At 38.7% G+C, this 24,466-nt stretch overlaps 1 protein-coding gene across 3 annotated transcripts in view; it reads left to right on the top strand.

The window, feature by feature from the left end:
* The first annotated feature begins 7,095 nt into the window (after positions 1–7,095).
* KLHL2 (kelch like family member 2) overlaps positions 7,096–24,466 on the top strand; it is a 54,577-nt gene continuing 37,206 nt past the window's right edge. Inside the window, exons 1-4 of one of the 3 annotated variants that reach the window (XM_066548245.1) lie at positions 7,096–7,244; positions 10,187–10,312; positions 14,481–14,587; positions 19,133–19,254. In XM_066548245.1, the coding sequence (XP_066404342.1) occupies positions 7,222–7,244; positions 10,187–10,312; positions 14,481–14,587; positions 19,133–19,254 (378 nt within the window). In that variant the 5' untranslated portion in view covers positions 7,096–7,221. Of the gene's footprint in view, positions 7,245–10,186; positions 10,313–14,480; positions 14,588–19,132; positions 19,255–24,466 lie in introns of those variants that run through there. The other 2 variants (XM_066548246.1, XM_066548247.1) reach the window with 2 other exon arrangements.

A 24,466-nucleotide genomic window follows, 5' to 3' on the forward strand; every position in this document is an offset into this window, starting at 1 on the left:
ATGAGTTTGAGTTTTAAATGGTTTAGCACTTAAGCAAATGCCTAATTTGCAGGGTGAAAAGTACTCCCTCTGCAGACTAATTTTTTCATTTTCTTCTGATTTTTCAAAATCACATTTCTGTTTACATTCTGTTATAAAGCGATCACAATATGGCAAGCATTTATTTGAACTATATAAAGGGAAACAGAGAGCTTTTTCTAAAAATATTTCAGTTTAGATTATATACTTTCTAGGGTGATTTCCTTAAAAATGAGGTACGTTTGAGATAATTACCTTGGGAAAACTACTGATAAAATTGAAATAAAGAGAGAAGATAAAATTTCAAGGAAAAATCAGAAATCTTAAAATTAACTTGTCAAGAACTAGTTTGTGTAAACTAACTTTTTAGGCTGTATGGTTAAATATTAACATTGCAACAAATATTCTTTTGAATATTTTAAGTTCTGAAGTTACCTATTTTTTTACCTCAGTATATTAATCCAGATCCCAATCTTCTTTTGCATAGAAATACTGGCAAGGGACTATCCTTGATACCAGTGAAAATTCCACTCCAGAAACACCATAATAAGCTACTTATTCTGTGAGTACCTCCTTATACCAGAATTATTGGACTAAACCTTTTCATATCTTTATCTTTGACTTAAATTTCCCCTTATTTTTTTTCAGTTTACTAGGAGTCCAATTTTAATAGACATTCTGTATAGCTACAAGTACTGATCCTGAGCCATTTTATTAAACAATGAATATATGCTTATAAATACTAGAAGTATAAATACTTCTAGTCTCTCTTACACAGAAAAGGTTATTCCAAATGAAGATAAACTAAATTTCTGGAACAGCAGCATGATATGCTTTTCACTTTCTATAAACAACCTCTCTGCAAAATTATGTGCAGTAACTAGACCTATGTGATTGTAATTGCTATACCTCCCTGAATATAACATTTTAGTATTTTAATGTCTTTGTTTTCATTGCCTCTTTGTACAACAAAAGAATCTGTACAATGTGTGAGATATATCCCGCTTGCTTTTTCCCAGTCTGCAGCATTTTTCATTTTCACTGAATGTCCCCTCAAATGATGCAGACTCTGCAAATACTGCTCCTCCTGTCTTGTTTATATGGATATGAAGCAGTAAATAATCAGGTTGATTACTTTAGCATACTATGCTGCTTTTCACAGTGTAAATTGCTCCCAATTACTGCTCTTAGGTAAGCTCACAATGAGCACGATTGGAGGAAAGTGATGATTTTACTATTGGTTTGCATTTGGCCAATCCTGGATACCCAGGGCTACCTAAACGAGTCTATCTCTCTGTCTCGTCGTGCATTCAGGAAGCACTAGATGGCAGTACATCAGTTGTTTAAGTGTGATTTTAATTTATGAGCTGTAACCGTTTTCTTCTGAGAAAGGGGTGTGTTGGTTGATTGACCTGGTTAGCACTATCTCACAACATTGCTGTTCGAGTGGGAACATGATGGAGGAGAAGGACAGAGACTTTGATGGGCTTGCATGTAATAGGTACCTTACAGTTATTATCTATGAAGAAAATGACTTTTGCTTCATTTTCAAGTAAACAATGTTTTGACGAGTTAAACAGGTATGACAGAACACAACAATAAACAAAAGTCTTTTCTACACTCTTATAAAGTAAAATAATCAGGAAAAACCTCCAATGACTGCTTATGATGCATTGTTTGCTAAAAACTAAGTGTTGCAATTTTTTTTTTTTTCTGATGTAGGCTGTACACAAAAATGGTGCATAACTTATTTCAGTAACTTATAATTCTGTGTTAAGGGTGAAACTCCTCATCAGCTTTGCACATACCTGATTGGGATGGTCCAACTTTTCCCAAAACATCCTTGCTGCAGGTTTCTGCTGCTGCCTTTGCATCATGTCTAAGTGGTAATGTGGCTACAAGGTGAAATCTGGTAATTTTTAATGGGCTTTCTTCTGGTTTGGTGAATGGAACCCACTCAGTATAGAGACCTGACTGCATTATTCAGTATACAGGAAACAACACAAGTCTGCAGATATGAGAGCAGGAGTTGCTCCATCTCTTTCACAGTTATCTCAGGAATACACTATATGTGAAATATATATAGCTTTGCAGCATTGGGCTTTAGATCTACTCAACAAGATATCTACTTGGAATCTTTGTAGTTTGCAGTTCAAATATGAATCATGGCTATGACCTACATTTGCTTCCATTTGTAACTCTTATTTCAGCTAGGACTTCCTTTTGGAAGCTGTAATCTAGAAGGAACACAGCACTGACCAGAGGGACTTGGCTTCTCCATCAAGTCGAATTCAAAAGTGTCCTATCATTTGCTTTTTATGTGGCCTTCTTTTCCAGAAATAGGATTAGATCTGTTTATTAGACTGTGTATCATATCAAGTCCTTTTAGAAATTACACTATATCTGGTTTTGAACACTGAAAAAAACAGTTCATAGTTACTAATTTTTATCATCATCATTATAAGGTCCATGAATTTTACAGAATAAATCTTATCCCTTCACCTATTTTCATTAAGTATGTGTTATTCTTAGTGCTTCAGCAATTGTTCACATAAGAAAATAAATGCTAGAAAAGACAAAATATTTTAATCCATGCTTAATTGTATTTCACTGATTTTGGTCACAGTACAATTTCTCTTCAATAGCAGCTGCTTTGCTATTCCTTATTTCACAATCCCAATTTACATGTTTTATTTTTTCTCTCTCTGCCTACTCTCCAGTACATATTCTCTGCAATCTGGTCTCTTTCTCATTCTGCTGCATGCACTTTCTTGCATTTCCTTTTCACATTACGTTTCAGTGTAATTCTTCTCAACTGCATTGATGTCCTTAGCTCAATGGTTCCCTGAAACTTTAAATATTCCATGCTTCTGAAGCAAGAAAAAGGAATGTCTTCCACTAGAGTGAGGCTTTTTAAGATTAGGCAATGCTAGATTAATGCTGATATTAGTGCTGGTGTCTTAGACAAAAGAATGTAGTAGTAGCTGGTGTCTGTGTTGAACTCAAGTCCTTTCATGAATTCCACAAAGGTCCTTGTTGATTTGTTTAGATACAGGTGCCTGGATTGCATAAAGGTCTGCTGCTGGATGGTTGAGTTATTGAGGGTGAAATGCATGGGAAAAAATGCAGGTGTGCCCCCATGTATTTTGGATAAATGCATACTTATCTTTACATAGATTTTTGTACATAATTTACTCTCAACTCAATTCAGTAGGATACAAATATAATGGATAATCTAAAAGCTAACAAAGTGAAGAAGCACATTATTTTTCTGTTTGAAGTAATAGGAGTACTGAGAGGGACTTAAGTATTTAGTTCCAGAGCCCTTCCTTTCCTCTCCCCTGTTCATGAGAGAATCCCAGCCTCATAGCATGTCCTCACCCAAATCCTTCAGGAATGATGACTTCTAACATCTTAAACAAGAGCAAATGTTCTTACCACCTTATATTTTGTCCTTTCTTGGAGATGTCTTCCTAACCTATATTTGTCATTTAAAAATAAGTAAGAACTTATATCAGTGTCCTCTGTGGCTAAACCTAAACCAGATTTCTTCTAAGGTGACCATGTCAGCATAGAGCATGATCCCTTAAACATGCTAAAAAATCACCAGGTATGTATGCAGTCACATTGACTTTTACAGCATTGTTATTCTCTTTGTAGGGCTGTGTAACTTGTGGGACTATCTTGTTAGCAAGCAGAGCTCTGCTAGCATAACTTCATTTTCACTGGATGCAATTCATTGATGGATAGTATGGGGTTTCTGTATGAGTAAAGTATTTCTAGTGTCAATAGATCTGAAGAACCGTGTGATCCTAAGTAAGCATTGGCCACAATCTTTGTAACTCACTAAAACAAGTGGGAAAGTGCTAAGAATTATTACAGGAACAGCCTGAAACATGACAGGGAATTTTCTCAGTAAATGCAGTAATTTGAATTGCTGCAGCATAAACAAAAATGACAGCTGTTTCATCATAGATAAGATACATACCCCATTTCCTTTCAAAACTACATACATACACCCACAGACATATATAAATAAATTTTTTCTCTGAAAGTTCTTTTCTAAGAAGAGGTATTGGATCAAGCAGAATCCCATAAAAATCTAGGCATTGTATTTAAAGGATGTGTTTTCTCATGGTTAGAGATACAGGTTGTTTTGTCATAACTACATAATGTATTTTGGATGAAGTTGTTTTTGCTTCTATTCCTCTTGAAATTACTGAACTACAAAGATATAATTTTCAGAAAAAAAAACCTGAACCTTGCCCTAGTTGTTTCTTTCTCATGCTCTGCATCACAGAAATTAACTGAACTAATGTTGAACATTTGTCTCTGAAGCCAAAACAACACTGCAAGAAAATGAGAGAAGTCACAGGTTGGAAATGTTTAATGTTAAGAATAAATGTTTGTACTGGTTTTGGCTGGGGTAGAGTTAATTTTCTTCACAGTGACTGGTATGGGGTTGTGTTTTGGATCTGTGCTGAACAGAGTTGATAACAGAGGTGTTCTTGTTATTGCTGAGCAGGGATTGCACAGAGCCAAGGCCGTTTCTGCTCTCTATGGCCAGGCTAGTGGGGAATTTGAGGGTGCATGGGAAGTTGGAAGGAGACACAGCCAGGACAGACCAGACACAACTGACCAAAGGGACATCCCGTGCCATGTGACATCATGCTCAGCATATAAAGTGGGGAGAAGAAGGAGGAAGGGGAGGATATTTGGAGTGATGGTGTTTGTTTGCCCAAGTAACCCTTACATGTGATGGGGCCCTGCTCTCCTGGATGGCCAAACACCTGCCTTCCCATGGGAAGCAGTGAATTCATTCCTTGATTTGCTTTGCTTGTGTATGCAGCTTCTGCTTTCCCTGTTAAACTGCCTTAATCTGAACCCATGAGTTCTCTGCCTTTTAGCCTTCTGATTTTGTTCCCAATCCTACTGTTGGGGGAGTGAGTGAGTGGCTGCCTGGAGTTAAACCACAACAGCAACGTCACTAAACAGTTCTGCCGTGTGAGCATGGAGCGGAATCTGCAGAATCTGCAGCTGCCTACCTACTTGCAGGATCTATATGCAAAGAGTGTACAAAGCCCCTCAGCTTCCAGACCAGCTCACAAGTTCACAGTGGTCTCGTGTGGACCCTTAAACACAACAGAGTAGAATTCACTTAGGTCTTACGGATCAGTAGAAGTTGGGATCCTTGTCTTACAAAGTGATGTGTCCAGGAGTTTACTCTAAATTATAGAAACCTGGAAGTGTGATGTGACAGACATCATCCACTCTTGGATCTACCCAGGCCACACCTGCTTATGAACTCAGACCTCGGACATGCTATGCTATGTGGAGCCAGCTGAATTTTAAACCTCCATTTCAGAGAGCATTATTTCTGGCTGGATCCTTTGGAGCAGACTTCCCAGCAAGCAAGTTTTGGTGTGTATTTAAATCTTTAGCAAGTACCTTGTCTTCTTCAATACAACCCAGAGGTAAATCTAGTTGTCTCTTGAGAAGAGACAAATTCAGTAGTTACAAAGCACAGACTTCATAAAAACAGGCACTGCCAATTGTGATTATTTAATTTAGAAAAACCTCCAGTGGTAACCCCTTGAAAAAATTTTGAAGTGTTCCCAAATCAAACATCACTGTAGTGAAAGAGGATTGGTAATCAGAAAAATAAAATGGCATTTTCCTAGTGAGGAGTATTACTGGAGATTAGCAAAAATGAAAATAACAGATTAAAATACATTTAGTTTTAATAGCCAGTGATTTTATTAGAAACACTGGTGAAGGCTTTCAGTATCCGTCTGTAATAAGTCTTCATTCAAAACACTCCAGCCATTTTGTTTTGTGTCTTACTTGAAATATGCTGCCCTCAAACTCTTCTCACTCTTAGAAAAATAGTGTTGGTAAGTTATTAGTAGATTTATTTGTTTAGAGATACTATTACTATTTAAAATCTTTACTCCAGTGAAAAAGCATTTTAATTTTACAGACACAATCAGATTTAAATATCTGAATTGTGTTCAGCCTGCTAAATCCATTCTCCACTACACAATCTTCAAAGATTTGGAAATAACTTACAGTTTAAATACAGTAAATTATTCTCTAGTGCCCCAAGTCAGAAGTCGCTAAATGTAGTATTGTTGATCATTGCTTGAATTAGTGTCGTTTACAAAGACACATTTGAAATAGATGTCTGCTCGTTTTCCTTTTTGCCATTTTGCATCACAGAAGCTACTTCAGCAAACATTGCAACACAACTCAAGTACTTAATGATCAATGTCAGCAATTTTTGCAAAACACAGGAGGCAAGCTGTTTTGAGCGGCAGTGTTCCTGCTGGACTGATCAAATAAAAGTCGATGACATCCAGCAGGTCACAGGGAATTAGACCCTGTTCAACTCCTCCGTGCCGACGCCACTTCTGCTCTTCCCTTCGGCCCCTGCTCGAGCAGAAGCCACCTGCATGAGCTGGTGTCGGGCCAGCTCCTTGGCTGGCCTGCCAAGAAGTTGCCCATGTCCCTCATGGTGCGCACCTGCTGCTGGATTTTCTCACTGTCAGTCTCACTGAGGAGACCTGGAACAGCTTTCATTTTTAATTATTTTTTTCCCCCGTGGGACAGAACACCTGCGTGTCCCCACGCGAGCACCCCAAGCCATCCTCGCTGGCGCTGAAGACACGCTGATGCGGGCGCTCCGCGGGACGTGTGGCTGCGCAGGGCAGCTCCGGGTGTCGCTCTCCGGCCTGCCCTGAGCCACCGCTTTCCTGGGAAGCGGGAGACGCGCACTTGGGCGCTGAACCCGACTCATCCCACTCGGAGGCCAGGCTTCTTTCAGCAAGGGCAGCGGCGCCTCAGCCTCCTCTTCCTAAAGCCCCTGGGCCGAGGCTGTCCCAGCTCCGGGGCGGAAGACTCCGGCGAGGCGCCCCGGTCCCACCGCGGGTACCGGAGCTCCGGCAGGAGGCACCGCACAGGCCGGGCCGGGCCGGGTCCCGCGGCCGCCGCGCCTGCGCAGAGAGGCCCGTCCCCGCCGCGCCCTCCCGCGGGCGGGCACCCGGAAGCCGCAGCGCCGGCGGCTCCCGGCGGCGGCGGGGCTCGGCCGGGCGGGCGCAGCCGCTCCCCGCACCCCGCACCAGCGGCGGGGCAGCGCAGCTGGCATGGTGCTGGCGGCAGCTCGCCGCGCCCGCGTTGCACGGAGGAAGCCCGAGCGGAGCCGCGATGGAGATGCTGCTGCCGCCCGTGTGAGTGCGGCGGCGGCGGCGGCGGGGCGGGCGGGGAGGCAGCCGGGCGCCCGGAGCCCGCCGGGACGGCGGTGCGGAGCGGAGCGCTGAGCGGTCCGTGGGCTGGGGCGGCGGGGCGGGCCCGGCCGCGCTGCAGCGAGCTAAGGTGCCGCGGCTCTCCGCACCCGGCCGGCCCCGCCGGGGCCCTCGGCACCGGGGGAGCGGTGCCCGCGGACGGGGCACGCTCGGAACCGGCCGCGGGGCAGCGCCGGCGGGAGGGTGGTGTCGGCGACCTGGTGGCGGAACGGGTGCCCGCCCGGGCGGCTGGCTCTCCCGCGGCCAGCGCGGCGCTCGGAGATGCCCGGTCGTGCTGCTGCGGGCGCCGGCCGCGGGCACCGTGCGGCGGGGGCAGCGGGCGCGGGGCTCCCGCGGGCGGGCAGCGCTGCCGGCACCCCCGCCCCGCCGCCTTCCCGTGTGCCTTCCAGCCTGTGGGGACAGGCGGGCTTTTTCTCCCTCCACCCCCTCACTCCTTCTGCTTCCTCCATATGTGGTCCCAAATTACTCCTTGTTTGACTCAGCAGTCGTGCTTATCTCACTCCCGGTTTTCTGGTTATTTAGTTAAGCATCTTTTTTAGTGGCAGTGCCCAGGCGATGCACTCCAGGCAACCATCTCCAGCTGCACCTCAGCTGGCCTCCTCAGTCCTTTCACGGGCTCCGGTTCAGTGCTACTTCATCCTGTGCCTTCGGTAGGTAGATTTCAGGCGTGATGTGCGTGAGGTTCTTGAGAACAAACTGAAAGAAACCAGTTGCAGACAGCTCTGGCCCTGCTGGTGAAATGGTAAGAGAGACCTCAGTACTTCAGACAGACTGGCACTTACCAAAACAGAAGGCTTATGACTGATGGTTTTGTAGGGTTCATTACCTTAAAACAAAGTCCCCCTTTGTGACAAACAAATGAAACTTCAGCAAATGAATTTACGCTTCATGTGAACTCCTCCATCTAATCCAGGTTGCTTGGCAGCTCTTTACGGACAGCTCGATCACTTTTGTTTTCCTTGCATAGCTGTATTTGATGTGTATACAGCCTGTATATGTACGCAGATAAATAGACATCAGTATCTGATGCATTGCTTTGGGATGTAGAAAGTTGCAATGAAAGTGTTCTATCTTGGACTTGATAGGTCAGTGGTATAATTAAAAGCTGGGTCTCTTGGTTATAGGTCTTTGGTGTTTTGAATGTTTTCTGCAGTCATTGATTTCTGTCTATTAATTTTTGGAATTCTGATCACAACGTATGTCACATAAGGTAGAAAAGCAACCTTCAGTCTAAAGGAGTTTGCTAGATAGAAAGTATTTTTTTTTTTACCTCTATGAACTAGCATATTTATGTGCTGGATAGCATGTAACTTGTTTGGGGTTTTTTTCGATTGATGCAGAATTCCTGTCATTTGTCCTTTTTCAGTAATGAATTGTATAATTTTCAAAATTGAACATGAAACTTTTAATTCATATCAGTTTTGTGGTACACTGTAGTAAGTTGGTTGTAGTTAGAATTCTGTGGATGGATGTTACTTGGTTAGTTTTATGGAAACTTTTTACATTCCTTTGTTGCTTGATGCAATTTTGTATTGCTTTGCTCCAAAATTTTGTAGCCAGTGTTGGGATAATGAAAAACAGAGCCAGTTACTTGGCTTTGCACAATTATAGTGCATAGAACTTAGAGTTCTAGGTTAAAATCTTAATTATTGTTGGCTTTTTCTTTTAAATTCATTAGACGTGCCCAATTAAAAAGTTTCAGGTATAGTAGAAGAGAGGTTGCAATTATGTGAGTCACTGAATATGCTCAATTTGACTGTGCTTACCTAATGCTGGTAAGGCTGAATTTTCACTTGCAGTCAGATCGTTGATGTACCAGGGTTTGTGGCCCACCAAATGACTTCTCAGTGCCTTTGCTTACTTCCAGCTTAGAGGTTGAGGAATAGAGTTACAACACTGTAGAATAAAGCATCACTGATGCTAAGCATTTTCGAAGTGCTACAGCAACACAGTTTGCTTTGTAAGAACAACATTGTGACTGTAAACAGGAAACTCATTGATTTGGTTTGGAATGAGAAGTCTGCTTGCTGTTTGGACACTCCAAGTGACTGAGGAGTGTATATAATGATTTTTATACAGAAGTTAGTGTCTGTAGAACTTGGGTATGTCTTACAGAAAGAATTAATTGTAGCTAGAGGTAATGATTTTTCACACTGCCTAGTTCTTCTCTTGTTATTTGGAGTGGGGTTTTGAGAGTAACAAAAATTAAAAGGCTGGTCACTTATGTACATTATGGTTTTCAGAACACTGAGTGAATCTACAAAAGTACACAATTTTTCTGCCCACTTCTTGTGCTGTGGCTAGGGAAAGCCTGGATAATTGATAATTGCAGTAGTCATTGTGTGGTCTTCCTGTCAGAGGAGAACCAGGAGCTGTGTGAAACAGTAACTGAGGTCCTGTAAGAGAGGAGCTCTTACCTGACAGGCAGTGAAGGCAGTAAGAGACTGGGGTGATGGTTGCTGCATTCTGCCATTGATCTGTAGGGCACTAGGTGAAAAGTGCCCAAAACTCTGATTCTGCCCTGACTTCAGAGCTTATTGGAAATATTCTAGACTATTTCTCCACTAAATAAAATAATATTCACAAAACCAGAAAACATCTTCATGTTTTCTTTAATATAGATTATTGTTAGCTTCTGACAATGTCACTACTATTAGTCACCAACTTACTACTTCCCCTTCCATGGGAATTCTACCTATTCTTCTACACCTTTGGTAATAGGGAAACTAAAATTGCTTGGAGTAAAGAAGAAGTTTCAAGTGCAAATCTTCTTCTTCTCCCCAAGATGAAGGTGGATGAAGTAAGAAGCAACAGCACTGGAGATTAGACAGAAGTATTAACTTTATTTTTTTCCTCTTTCTTTCCAGATGTACCAAACTTTGCCATCAGAAGCCCTTGGATCTGAAAGATGATAACACCGAAATTCACTGTCCTATTACAGTAAATCCATGGCACATGAAGAAAGCTTTTAAAGTTATGAATGAATTAAGAAGGTATGACTTCACTGTATACACCTGCCTGGAGTCCAAAGTTCATTTTTGCTTTCATTTACATTTGTTAAGTTAATAATAATAGTTAGTTTATTAAGAACATGGAATTTCAGAAGTATAGCTGAGGAGAAGGATTAAATATACAATGAAGTGATAACTGAATGATAGCCATGTGATGATAACTGTAACGTATGCAGTATGTTTTTGCACTTCATAAATTGGTCAAAACTAGTTCTGTGAGACTTGAAAAATACTTACAGGTTGTACTTAAGGAGTTACAGCTACTGATCCTCTCTTGTATGTATTTGATCTGTGACAAAAAATGAGTCTGGTTGAGCCTTAGGCTCTTTGTGTGCCTGTTGCTGATTTTTGTGGTAGGCTGTGAACCAGAAAAATATTAAAATTTTCTAGTCTGGAGACATAGGTCACAGTATGAACCAACTGACTGCACATTTTCTTAGTTATCTTTTGCTCGTGCCCTGGGAGAAATTGATGGACTCCCAAATCAAATATTGAAAGTAACTTTTCTCAATAAAGTTTTGTAAGCTTTTTGAGGGATAATACCATCAGTTTCAGTGAAACTGGGAGGCTGGTGCTGATGATGTTCTTAGCATCCATATTGATTTATGTTTTACATGTATATGAGTAGGTGAAGTGATGTTGAAAACTGTGACAGCTGGTAATTAGAGCTCACAACTGAGCTCTGGAAATCAGCACTCACAGCTATCACTGAGTAATTTAGTGCTACAACTTACAGCAACATTGAGAAATTAAATAAATAAAAATACTTCTCTAGCAGAGACAGTACTGGAGGCTATGAAAATCCTGTAGTTCTTTGTTATTTCCCATATAAAATTAAAAATTGGAGAGGCTTCACCAGAAAGAAACACAGCTGATACCCTTTTAAAGTACGCCTCTGCCTTTGGCCTTTGCTGTTTCATATAGATAAATCTTTAAAAGTGTGTGCTGGATAGACTGACACTTGTTGCTTCACCTAATTTATGCCCTTGGCTTTTTCAAGTGTCCCAGTAACCAGATGCAGTGTCCCAAGGAGTGTAACAGAGCCTAGCTAGAGCCAGTAGCAATGACTTCCTAAGGATGAGCAAGAGTTTACATGGAGGAAGTTTCCCAGAATTAATTTTAACAATAGTTTTGGAAGTTAGAAACCTTACCTGCATTTTGCTGTGTTTCAAGTAAAAGATTCACAGTCTTCCAGCAGAGTGCATTTTTTAAGCCCGTGGATTATTTTCAGAATATACTTTAGTTTCCATGGTTACCTAAATTCAAATTGCTGTAGAAGCAATTTGAGCAATTTTGCCTTGCATGTATAAATACTTAAAGTTTGAACAGGAGCTGTGCTATATAACCTTAACTAGTTGCCATTTAATAAGGTAAAGTAACAATATTTACAATTTAAGCTGAAAACAGCTTTTAAGATGGTAAGTAGTAATTAAATAAAATTATAAACTTTTCTAGTTGCATTAATTTGTTTGAAATAATAAACAGAAAATCTTAAAAATGTTTCAGACTTCATTGCTCTAAACAAAGAACTAATATTAATCCAGTAAATTATTTTTTTGATTTAGATTCGACTTTAAAAATGTAGTGAATCTCAGTGCTTTTCATTAATGTAGCACAAACAGCTTTTGCCTGAGGTATACTCTCCAGGAAGTGAATAGCTAGTGAAAAAATAATTTGCTTAAGCATCTAAATACATTTGGTTTTGAATGCTTAAGTCTCTGTGCTTATGTTAAATTTTTGGCTGCTGTCAGGTTGTCTGGCTCTAGTAGCTTGTTAATGAGTTTTTATGTGCCTTCAAATTTTGACAAATTTTAGCAATTTTGTCCTTTGTATTTTTTGACATTTCATTGCTCAGCATCACCTCAACACTGAATAGAAAGCTCATTAGGAAAACTAATTAGTTCTTGACATGTGACAAAATTACACTCTGATGCCTATCTTTTCACTTTATTATAATTTGCTTTTATCACAAAGGAATTTGATGTTACCTATATTTATCAAAATTCTCGTTCTTACAAACAAGACTTTACTAAAACCTTTTGAAGGTGGGGTAATGAAAACTTTCTCTGTATGAACCAGTGAAGAATAGCCTGCAAGCTGGTAAACAGTTGCTCAGTTATTCTTCAATGCATACTTGCTTAACCTCCTTTTTATCATTTTCCATACCATGATGGTTTATCCCCCACAATTCTGTTCATTCAGTCACTCTATATAAGCAAATTGGTACCACTTCAGAACACAGCCTTTTAAAATAAATTGATGTGCCCTCATGAAATGAGGGTGCTGAATTGCTGTGGAAGCCACAAGATGCTTGCAGCAGTGTACATGATTAAGTTTTTAAGCTCATTTCTGCAGTAGTTTCTCTAGCTTGTCAGTTCTGTAGTAGCTCAGAGCATATTCATTCACCTGATGCAGTTCCAGACTAGAGGCATTACTCTGTCTGTGTATGTGCAATGTAATTAGTAACCCTCGTTGTGCATTGATGTAATCTGTTGCTTCTGGCTTCATTGTTATCTTTAGTATTTCTGTGCAACTAAGTATAAATTTTTGTTCCTGTTGTCAGGTTAAGTGCAGGCGTCTGATAAAGCTGGGTATCTGATGCCCTTGTATGTGTAGCTTTCTGTTTGCATTTTTTTATAATAAATGTAATGGTTGTTTCAAGATCCTCTGAATTGTGTGTTTCATCTGGTACAGTCATTACATTGTACATATTGTTTGATAATAACTATATTGCAAGCTAAATTTATGAGATTTACATAGTTGCTGTAGGTATTAAGAGTTGAAAGCAGAAAGATAATTGCCAGGATTGCAATATGGCCCCAAAGGTTACTTGTGGACACCAAAAATTTTGGTGTGTGACCTCTGCAAAGCCACCTTACTTGAGTCTGGGCTCATAAGTTTGGATAATTGCAGAACTGAGAGATCACAGAGTTTTCTTTTGGACTGAGGTGAATATCTGAGCAGTTTGGCTGAGAGCTCTAGTTCTGCCCAAGCAAAATGCAACTGCTCACCTGACTTTGCTACAACTCAGTGTGGTAGTTGCAAACTATCTAAAAATCTTCATTATGTATTCGGGAAGGGTAAAAAATTATCTTTTTGACGGTACTGAGAATAGAAATCGCTAGATTGGTGTAGAGCTCTAGGAATCCCTAAGGAATTCCATCCCTAAGGAATATGTTCTGTTGAGTCGTACTTTCCCCTCTTCCCTCTGTTGCCATGTGGATTCCATACTACCTCCACAGGACAGTGCTAGCATGAACAGGAAAGAAGAGGTGACTGTAACCCTTAGTTAGAAGCTGTAAAGTTGCAGCCTTTTTGTGTTGTGGTGTGTTTTTCTTTTTTTTTCCCTCTCCTTTTTCAGTCTAGAAAATTGGATTATAAGGGTTTAAGTGGAAGAGGTATAGCCAATAGCTGTAAACTGTGTAAGAAACACCTGTGTTTCTTATAAATGAGATGTTACTTTATTGCAACTGAACAGGGAGGAAATATGTTACAGTCACAAAGGACAAGAATACAAATGCATATAATGAAGATACAAAGTCAGTCAAGATACGAAGTTAACCATAATAAATTCTAAACTGTTCAGACTGGAAAAAATAATTGCTATTGTGTGCATGGGCTGAATACGAAAAATGCTTGGAAAACAGTGAATATAGAGAAGATTGAGTAATGGATTTGTACAATTAAGTAGGCATAAGTTTCAAGTGTTATGTAATACAGGCACCTCAGTTGAAATTTGGATTCTTTGTTGTCTGTAAAGCCTTGTTTCTTACGTAATTTTTTATAGTGCTTGTATATATTAAATTCTGTTTTTTCTATCATAGTTGTTCAAAGGGGCCCAGACTTCCAGAGAGAATGTTTATAAATTTGGCTGATAAAAATTATGGTTATTCAAAGCAGAAAACTTCTGTGCAATGAATCACAATTCAGTTGTTTGATTTTTAAACAGTTTTGTGTACCCAAGCCCCATCCGTAATCTGATTGAGTAACAGCCATGTGGTTGTGTAACACATTTAAAAACAATGCTTCATCAACATTGTCTGCCTGCCTCTTTTGATGGCATGGGAAAAGAAATTGTGTGTGATATCATATATACTTTTCTGTTGTAGTTCACTTATGTGAAATTGCCTTCTCTGATATTTCTAAATAGTCAAAACTTGCTGTGTGATGTGACGATAGTAGCTGAAGACATGGAAATTGCAGCGCATAGAGTTGTGTTAGCCGCCTGCAGCCCCTACTTCCATGCCATGTTTACAGGTACCAAATGTTTCAATACTTACTATGTTGTAATCCAGTCTAACTGTATAAAGAATAAATTTTCATGACTTTTGCTTTTTAGGATCTAATTTGATTTTTAGATAAGCCAATAGGAACATTTGGGATTCTTAATGATTTTTTTTTTGCAATCTAAGGACATACTGTCAACATAGCCTTTGTTAGCATGATGAATGCTTTAAAAAGTCTCCTTAATTAAAAAACAAATTAGATGTTAAGTAAGCCAGCAATAGTCAAGTTGTTATACTCTTTAAGCCTCTAGTAATCTCACTTGTCTAAAAGAAGGTTAAAATAACTTTCATGTGAATTTTGGAGTAAATTATGTCCTTTAGAAACTAGTGCTTCTACATTCTTCAGCCCATGAGCGCTCTAGGCTGTTAGTAGATATGAAAGCTTTCTGTGGCTTTGGCAGCCTATAGCTGGAGTGCATGTTTCAGTATTTTCAGGGTAATTCTCCATGACATATGTACTCTGCATCATTGCCACTACTTTTCTGTACAGGCTTGATTCGACTTCTGCTCACTCCATGCTGGCCAAGTTACTGCTTTACTGCTAGAGCGGGAATGCTGATGGCTTGCAAGGCTAAGATAGATTCAGGTTCATAGGAGCCTCCAGCTGAAATTCCTGTGCTGTGGGCTTAATTCCATCACGGTTATAAATCACATTGAAATAATGTGAAATTCAGTGCCAGAGTAAGAATGCTACTAAATGCATGTTAAAATTAACTTCTGAGGTTTTGTCTGTGCATCCTGAAATCTTGTGCCAGCTTTGTAGTTAATGTCAACTGTCTGAAATTAAAAGACTTCTCTGTAATCCATTGCTTCTGACCCCAGCTCAGATGGAGGTAGAAATGTGACTCTTGGCCTACCCAGATGCAAACAGATTGGTGTTTTAATAATTTTAATTGTATGCAACAAGATGGATGAAATTTGAAATACCGTTGTGTTCTGGTGAAGCAGCTGATCATTCTTGATTTTATAGGCAAATATTTTGACATATTCAAGGCCAGAAGTGGAGTAACTTCTACAAGAATGCTTTAAAATTGCTTGTAAAATTAAATATCTCTTTCTCAAGCAGTTCTTTAAGTTTGCATTTGTGGTTGAGGCAAACATTGTGGGTGACTGATAAATTCTTTCTTCATTTTTACTGCTGTCTATAAAATTAGAATAAAAAGGCTGCTTCTACAGTTCCTTTTTATCACCTTAGTAGCAGAGAAATGCAAGCCTCTTATGTTAGTTCTGTATTAAAGACTAATTGTTGTTGACTATCACATTGCATATACTCTTTGCTCAGCATATAGCATTTTATTATGTCTTCTGTGATTAAGACATTTCTGCTTGCCCTGACTGCCCTTTTTGTGAAGAAGTTTATTACCCATTCAGAGTGCCAATGCAGCAGTGTCTGTAGCTGCTCTCCAGATGGAATTACTGAAATCTTCCCTTTTAAGTTTTTTTACTTGTTTTATGTTTTTAAATGTAGGCGTTCTTTAGCCCCAGTGGTGCAGGAGGTGGGAACACTCACTTGAGTAATGGGTGTGAAGTGTTTAACTAATATATCTGTGGTGAGGTTTGTGTAGTTGGTGAGCCAAATAGGTGGGAGCTTAAATAGAATTCAGCTGTGGCTTTAAGAGTTATCAGCAGATTGTTTTACTAGGCTTATATGTTTCTTACAGCATGGACCAGCTGTGGTATTGGTGCATTTCAGCCATTCCCCACACAAAAATTCTTGAATTTCATTGTGATTGTTCTCTCCATGAAGCCTGGAATCCACACTTCCTAGGTGGATTTTTATTCTCATTCAGTAATCTGCAAGTTCAAATAAGCAAATTTGATCTCTTAACCAGCCACAACCAAAGGGAGAAGTATCTTCTTCTATCCAGAATAAAACATGGACTGAAAAGACAGTGGAAAAAATTGCACTCTTATGCTTTAGGGTTACTTCTTGATTAGAAATTAGAAGCTTATATTTAAACATGTGTTTGCAGGTTGATTCCATCATTCTCTGAGTCATTAAATATTACTGCAGTGCAGGCTGGGATATGGCATTAACTGGGTTCAAACTCTCTGCCTGTTTTTTTTTTTTTTTTCCTTTTCCTCATTTGTACCTGTAATGATAGCCCTAATAATTATCAGGAAAGAATAATTTACTGTCTTTAAAGTTACAAAATGTAGTAAGTTAGTAACAATTATGCAATGAGGAGATGGGGAAGAGAGTCCCTGCTATTTAATCTATGTTAATGGGAATACTTCTTTTGTCTTATACAGTGGAATTATTTAGAAATATAATTTAAATCTACTTAAATGTTTAGAGGAATTGGTTATCAAGCATCAGAGAAGGGACTCTTCAGTGGCTATGGGGGCTGACTTCAGATAAGGGTGACGATGGCAGTTATCCTTAGGGAATTACCTACTCTCTTCACTTCCATTCTCCGTTTCTAAAATTCTTGGGTAAAAAAAAATAAAAAAGAAGAAAAAGGCCTTCTTTGCATTACTTTGTGAGGAACCATGTAAGCTTTTTAGATAGCCCCTTTGTATCTTTGTAGCCCTTTAGTGTCTTCAACTCAGCTGGTACTTTGCTGCTGCTGCTTGGGAGGTTGGATCAGCTCAGTGCTTTCTTTCAGTTCATGATATGCTTTCCTGTCACTAAGAACTCTGTGGAGACATGGTGGTGCTGCTTCCCAGTCATAAACTGAGTTCTTCAGCAGGTTGAATTCTAGACTGAGCCTGCCTGCTGAGTGCATCTCTGGTTTCCTCTATATGATCTAGCAAACAGATATGGGTTGATCTAGAATTGTAGTAAGGTTGCATGTGTGGTTCACATGAAAGTTGGAAGCAAGTATTTTTGAGATTATTTTGGTTGGGTGTTTTTTTGTTGTTGTTTGGGTGTGGGGTGTTTTGTTTTGGTTTGGTTTTCTTTTTTTTTTTCTTGTTTAGGGTTTTTTATTTTTATATTCTGGGCTTGGTTTTTAAATAGAGAAGGTGCCTATCCATGACTCTAAAAGCCTTGACACAAAATCTGAAAACAAATCTAATGTGCTTGCAGAATATCAAAATCTGCTCTCCCACACACACAATTTTCCCAGAGGACCACCTCCACAGCAGCTTGCATAATAAATAAGTTGCAGCTTACATGCTCTGAAGATCAATAGGTTTAATCTGTGTCAAACTAGAAGCAGGAACTTGGAATACAGGGCCCTGCAGGGTTCTGCAGTCATCCTTCAAAGGTGTAGGGGAATGTTTCAGAAGTGCAGGTGAAAGGAGAAAGTTCTGTGGGAGCTGGATTTTGCTGGTTTTTATGTCTTTTGAACTTCCTGCCACTTAAAGGGTTGATTTGTAATGCCATTCTTTACCCTTCAGCTCAAAAAAAGGTATGGTACCATGAATAGTGGTGACAGATTTGTCAGTGATGATCTCTTTGCTGAAAGCCCTGGGTAAAATGCATTGTTTGACACTAACCCTGGAGACCAGAGGGTAACAAGCAATGAAAATGTGTATGACTTCATAAAAAATATCAGCAATGGTTAGCATGTTTTTGTTCACTTCTCCATCCTATCTGCTTTTCTTGTTGTATACATTAAATTTATTATATCACCAATACCCTTATCTCTAGATGTCTACGCCCAAGGGAAAGAAATTATATCCTATATAGAAGAATAAGAAACTCATATATTCAGAGATTGGGATATACTCTTCCAAAGTGAAATTTTATATATCTTCCAACATCACTTTTGTAGTTCACGTTTTGTTTCTCAGTGAAAGTCAGTGCAAGAGGGTTTAAAGGTCTGAGATTACCTGATCTGGAAGTCATATAGAAGATTATAGTCATTACTTCAAAATATATATTTGGATAATTATTTCAGCCATAAAGAAAATATTGCACTTTGAGAAACATCGTATTTTAGAAGGTGGAAGATATTTTGCAGGCCTTTCTATGAAGATGGGTTGTGGCATATGGCCAACATGTCAGCCTCCACAAAATGAGATCCAACAAATTTTCCCTTGCTTACCATTTTATCTTAGCTTGAGCTGTTAAACTGGAGCTGCAAAAGAGGTGAAATCACCAAGGGAATAATAGGTAGGCAAGCAAAGAAATATGTATGTTAATCCTTCTGTGGGGATATAACTTTTCTTATTTAAATAAATTTACTCCGGACCTTGTTTGGTATGCTCCTTCAGTTAAGACGTTAATAATGCTAGAGTATTTTAATATCTTGCTTTCCCAGCAAAATGTTTTTGTATGCATTTGAAGTGTCATATTTAGGTCTGATAACAATATTTTCCTGATACTTTACACTGGAAAAAATAGGTCACCTGCACTAAAAGTATTAACCCAGGTAACATTTGCATGATGACAACAAAACCTTCCTTCCTCATTGGAGGAAGGAAGGAAAGGAAGAAATTAAATTATTAGTGTTGAAGTTTTGCTACTATCATAACTGTTCATACACAAAATTTCTGCTGCTGTTAAACTTCTACATTCGTGCTGTATTTCTATCTTATTTACTTGATTAATAAACTGTGTTTGTAGGTGAGATGAGTGAAAGCCGAGCAAAAAAAGTTCGAATAAAGGAAGTTGATGGCTGGACTCTAAGGATGCTTATTGATTATATTTACACTGCTGAAATTCAAGTTACAGAAGAAAATGTGCAGGTAAGAGTGAGAATATTTTATGCAACAATTGAGATGCAATGTGCAGAGTCATTTATTTTGTCATTGTGGTTTGACTCCAACATGGGAAATCTCATCTGTAAACTGGAATATTTTCAGACCTTGTGCTTACATAGTAAGTAGTGATGCTGTTTAAATTCTGGGTCAAATTCAAAGACAATTCAAGTAAATGAAGAGTTAGTTGACTTTAGTGGTCTTTGCAACCAAACCTTATGTAATGCAATAAAATAGACGGTCTACTCTGCCTAAAATTAATGCCGTCAGCCACCTCTGTACCACCTCTTCTCTAATATTTAAGTGAAATTTACATAAGCAAAGTAGATTTATTCCTTAATGTGAAACCATGTTGTCCAATTAAGCTGTCCTGTTTATTTTTTTCACTGTTAGCCTGCACAATAAAGTACTTTTCCCTGCTCAATCTCTGTAACTTGACAGTGACCAGCTGTGCAGAAATGTTTAGCTACTGATATTTTAAAATTAAATCAACTAATATCTATCATGAAGGTTTTGTCCATCCCACACAGAACTAATAAGTTTTTCCAACTGGCTGTACTTAAACATGAATCTTCAATTAGAATAAAACAAATACCAGCTTAGAAAACATAGCCTCCTGCATTTAATATTTTCTAAATGGAGGTGGACTTAAGATGGACAGAGTAGATTTTCCTTCCAGTATCTTTTGAGATTTTTTCTAGACGTTTGATAAGTTTAAAACTAGTTGCATAAGGGGTGATATATTTAATTCTCATGTTTTCCTTGTACTGCTGGACTGCTACTCCTTCTTTCTATTCTTGCCCAATGCCAAATGGTTATTAGCAGTTATTTTGCTGCTTTAGCAGGGTGAAAAACTATGTTGCTGTGTTTGTCATTGGAAACTTCAGTTGCAATTATGTATTCTGAAATTAATTGCTTTTACTGGACATTAGGCTGAAATTAATAGCATTTTATTGGCTGCTGAATCCAATGGGGACACTGTTTGTTTTAGCCATGCTTGACTGAATACTTCCTGAAGTGAGAAATGCTGCCAACAAAATATCTTGCTACTAAGACTTCCATATCTTAGGTCATATCATAAGTCATTTAATTCTGCAAGACTAATTTCTTGTCTTTCTTAATGACTTGTTTCTTAAGAATCTTCCTTTTTAAGGAATTGTTCTGGTCTGATGATGAATGTACATAGAGAAAAAAAAAAGGGCTGAAATTCTGTTGTATTTTACCAATCTGGTGGTTGCCCAAATCTCTGCTGTGGAAGACCTTGAGCAAATCCAGAGCTGTCAGAGATTCCCTAACAAACCTTTTGCTGCTTGATCATTCTGGCTTTTCATCCTTAAAGCAGAATATTCTGTCTTGCTGACAGAGCTTGATGGCCCTAATCTTGTACATTCGATCCATAATATTGGAGGGGACTTGACAGGTGTGCTACTGTATTTTGGCTGTAGGTGCTGTCTAGGAGGAGGCATTATCACCTGTTCTTGGCAATGCTGACTCTTCCATGTTAATAGGGAGGAAAAGCATTACATTTCTTCCTCATACAGGAGTCTTTGTAGGCCAGAAATCCACGGGTTTAACGCTCATGAGTCTGACAGGGCTTTAATTTTCATGGCTTCAGGTTATCTGTCTAAAGATAGATATCTGATGATGCTGGGGATGTTAGTATAAATAATATGGCTTGGTGAGTGATATTACAAGTTTGTGGTTACTTGAGTACTGAGAAGAAAGTCAGACTTCTAAGTTGGGTTTTGATTTTTTTCCAATATAGTTGCATATTAATGTTGATGGTGAATATACTTGTAATATGACTGTATTGTATGTAAACTTACTCTTACTTTGTCACTTTCATCCTTTTTACATTCTTATTAGTACATATGTAGAGTTTATTTGCATTACAGCAGAAATAAACGCTGTGGATAAAAATAAATATGCTGATGCAAATTCTTTTCTTTATGCCTGAAAGCCAAGATGGGAAAATTGTTGCTGTGACTTTCTGGAAACCTAGAAACCTAGTACAGATTGTCAGCCTTAGTTAAAAATGTGTTCTCTCCATAAGCGTGTTGCATGCTATTGAGATTAGTTTTAGCTCTCAATTTCTTGTCTATATGACCTAGAATATATCGTGAAATTTTGGTAGTTGTTAGGAATTTATTTTGTAGGAATACAGAAGTTATTATGTGAAAACCTAAGATGCAATTTTATGTTTGGATTAATGTGTTGAACTGGAGCGTCAGCTTCTAGTTAGCTCCTTATGATTCTTATTCTGATACCCTTGATGGGATTTCAAGTGTATCATTCCATCTCTCCAGTTATACATAGTAAGAATAGGTATTGAATTAATTTCTAATACGTGATACAATGTTTGAAGAGGGTGTGCAAGCTTCATGTTTAAGTAATGTAGAATTGCTAAGTAGTTCTTGGTACTAAAATAGCTGCATTGTATATTTATGAAAACTAATTATAAAGGAATACATAATCATAGCCCAGCTCATTGGTCTTTCTCAAGGGGCAGGTTAACTCTGAGCTTCTTTCCTTAGAATCTTACTTGATCTAGATGTGGACAGGAGAGTGCTTCCTGACTGTGCCTTTGCAGCTTGTCGGTGAGAGCTGTCCATTTTTTTCTCCCCACTGTCCTGTTCTAACTTACGTATGTTTTTGAGCAGGTGTGGAGTAGACAAATTAGGTGTAAGTCTGTGATTGAGGAGAAAACCGCATTCGTTTAGCCCATAAACTGTCAGCAGGGGAGGCCCTCATCACTGGATGTTATCGCTACATTAGTTAAACACAAAAGAACATTTGTTCTTTTCTTCAGTTCTTGGTTCAATAGGTTCCCCCCAGCGTGCAACAATAAGACAGCTGGTATATGAATGTGTACATTCTTTTAGTGTTTGTCCTTCATTTAGAACACGTTATTTTATAATTCATCTCTAGTGGCACTAACTTTGCATAATGCCATACCAGTGTTTCTGCTGTATTTACATATCAAGTCACATTTTTCTGCATTTTTAACTCTTTGCTTTTCCCTTTTTTTTTTTTTAAGGAATGAAATTAAATGTCAGACTTAGTGCAATATCTCATTCTTCATATTTTAAGAAGGGAATATCCGAATTAATGTTTTCAGAAGGCAAATCAACTTTCTTCCATATCAAATTTTTTTGATATCCATGTAGGTATTAGCTACGTGCAGTGCACAATGTGGGAGAGTTGGTTACTATAAGGAGCTCATGCGTGAGTAACTCTCCCACACTATGCGAATGCACTGCAGCCCCTTTTTAGTCAGCTGTACACCTCGGGCCTCTCCTGAGCACAAATATATTGGAGGAGAAATTCCTGCAGTTGTTGGTGGGCTGTGGATTTGTTATGGGCTTTAGAGGCCAGCCTGATACAGGCTGAGTAGAATGTGATTTGAATAAACACAAGTTACATGAACACAAGGGTTCCTTTCGATTCCCTCCTACAGGTCTCTGTTCCTTTAATTGTGCTTATACAACTATTTGCTGGACTGTTTTATAAAGCAGATCACTGAACTCCAAAAAAACATCTGACAGCATAACACTCTGTATCTCCACTTCCACCCCACATGGGTTTTTGGGGGACTTTTGAGTTATCCTTAACTTGGATCACAGCCCTGTCAGTTGTTTTCACCCAACTGGTGAAAACAGGAATCCCAATTGGGATTACTGTATTAAAGTGTAGGAACATACACCAGTGTTGGAAGTAGATGTTTCTCTGCAGCCTGGGGCAAGCATTACAGGTAATTTCACTTTGCTGCTACAGCTGTCTTGCTTTTGGACAAGGTGAGTGCATGAGAGATAGAAGAGAAAATCACAAAAGAATTGTATTTTTACAATTGTATAACTCTGTCCTGGCATATTTTTTCCTTTTAAAAATTTTGTTAGGTACAACAAACATGAAGTCCAGAATCTTAAATAGGGTCATACCAGAAGTATCATTTTTTCTGCTGATTTTCTGAAATTATTCAAGAACAATGTTTGCATAGTAATAAGCATATTATGAACAGTAATACATATGCATTTTTTCTTTGTAACTCTTACTGTTCACGCAGATTGCCATAAAAAGTACAACAGAGATGCTTCTATTTGTATGGTGTCATTGGGTGTGGGCATAAGAGTTGACAGCAGATTTGATTTAAGGTGCTGTCAAAACATGGTCCAAAAAAGCAGCTGATTTCCCCAAGAAATCCTCAAAAAAGAGGATCCTAATGTTGTCCCAGCTATTTACTAAGGTAGACATTCTACAGTACCATGTTTGGTAGTATGGGCTTTGACTATTCTTGATAGATATAATCACCTCTAGCTGATCAGTGTTGCAGAGTTGTTGAAACCCTGAAAAATTCCTAAGGTTGAAAATGAGTTTGTGCCTCCCACCCAAACCCAGAGAAGTTTAAGAAAACAGATGTGTTCTTTTTAAGATGGTCAGCTTCTGAGTTATATTTGTGGTATGACCCACAGGATTGGGTCATGCCATAAGTTGGACTGAGGGCATGTTAAAGGAGCAGAAAGAAGGAATGTGGTGTTACAGGGAATAGCATAAAAGATAATTGCTGCTGAGCTCAGTGAAGTGAAACAGTGACTGAATGTATCTAGACTTGGCACAACATATTCAATCTAACAATGGAAACTGGATAATAATCCTTAGGTGGTTTATTCCAGTTGATTTAATAGTTTTCCTAGTTCAAAAGGTAGGTAGTACCTGACTTAAATATTCCTGGTCTATATTATATTAATAGTACTTCCTTCTGTCGTCTTGTAAAGCAACTTGTTGCTGTTTTGCTGCAATGATCTCATGTACTGAATGACTGTTCTTATTCATATACTTTAATTTTTTTCTTTAGGCTAAACATCATAGACTGTTCTTTGGAGACAGTAGTTTCTAAATCTCTTACCATTCTTCTTGCTCTTCTAGACTCTTTCCATTTTACCTATATCTACGTATTTAACATGCATTGGGAAAATTGGTCCATTAAGGCCTTGTTACTACAGACAAGAGTGAAACCGTTATCTTGTGAATAAAAAATACAGTGTTTGATTCTTTATGTCATTGATTTTCTGATAACAAGACATTGATTTTAATAGTCACTATATGTTTGTGATGGTAGAGAGAGTAAGAATGAGAACATGAAAGTAGTCATACAGTGGGAGAAAGAAATTGTGGCCATTTTGAGGGATTTGTTGTTTTAAGC

Source organism: Molothrus aeneus, chromosome 4 (assembly GCF_037042795.1).
Source record: "Molothrus aeneus isolate 106 chromosome 4, BPBGC_Maene_1.0, whole genome shotgun sequence".
Taxonomy (NCBI): domain Eukaryota; kingdom Metazoa; phylum Chordata; class Aves; order Passeriformes; family Icteridae; genus Molothrus; species Molothrus aeneus.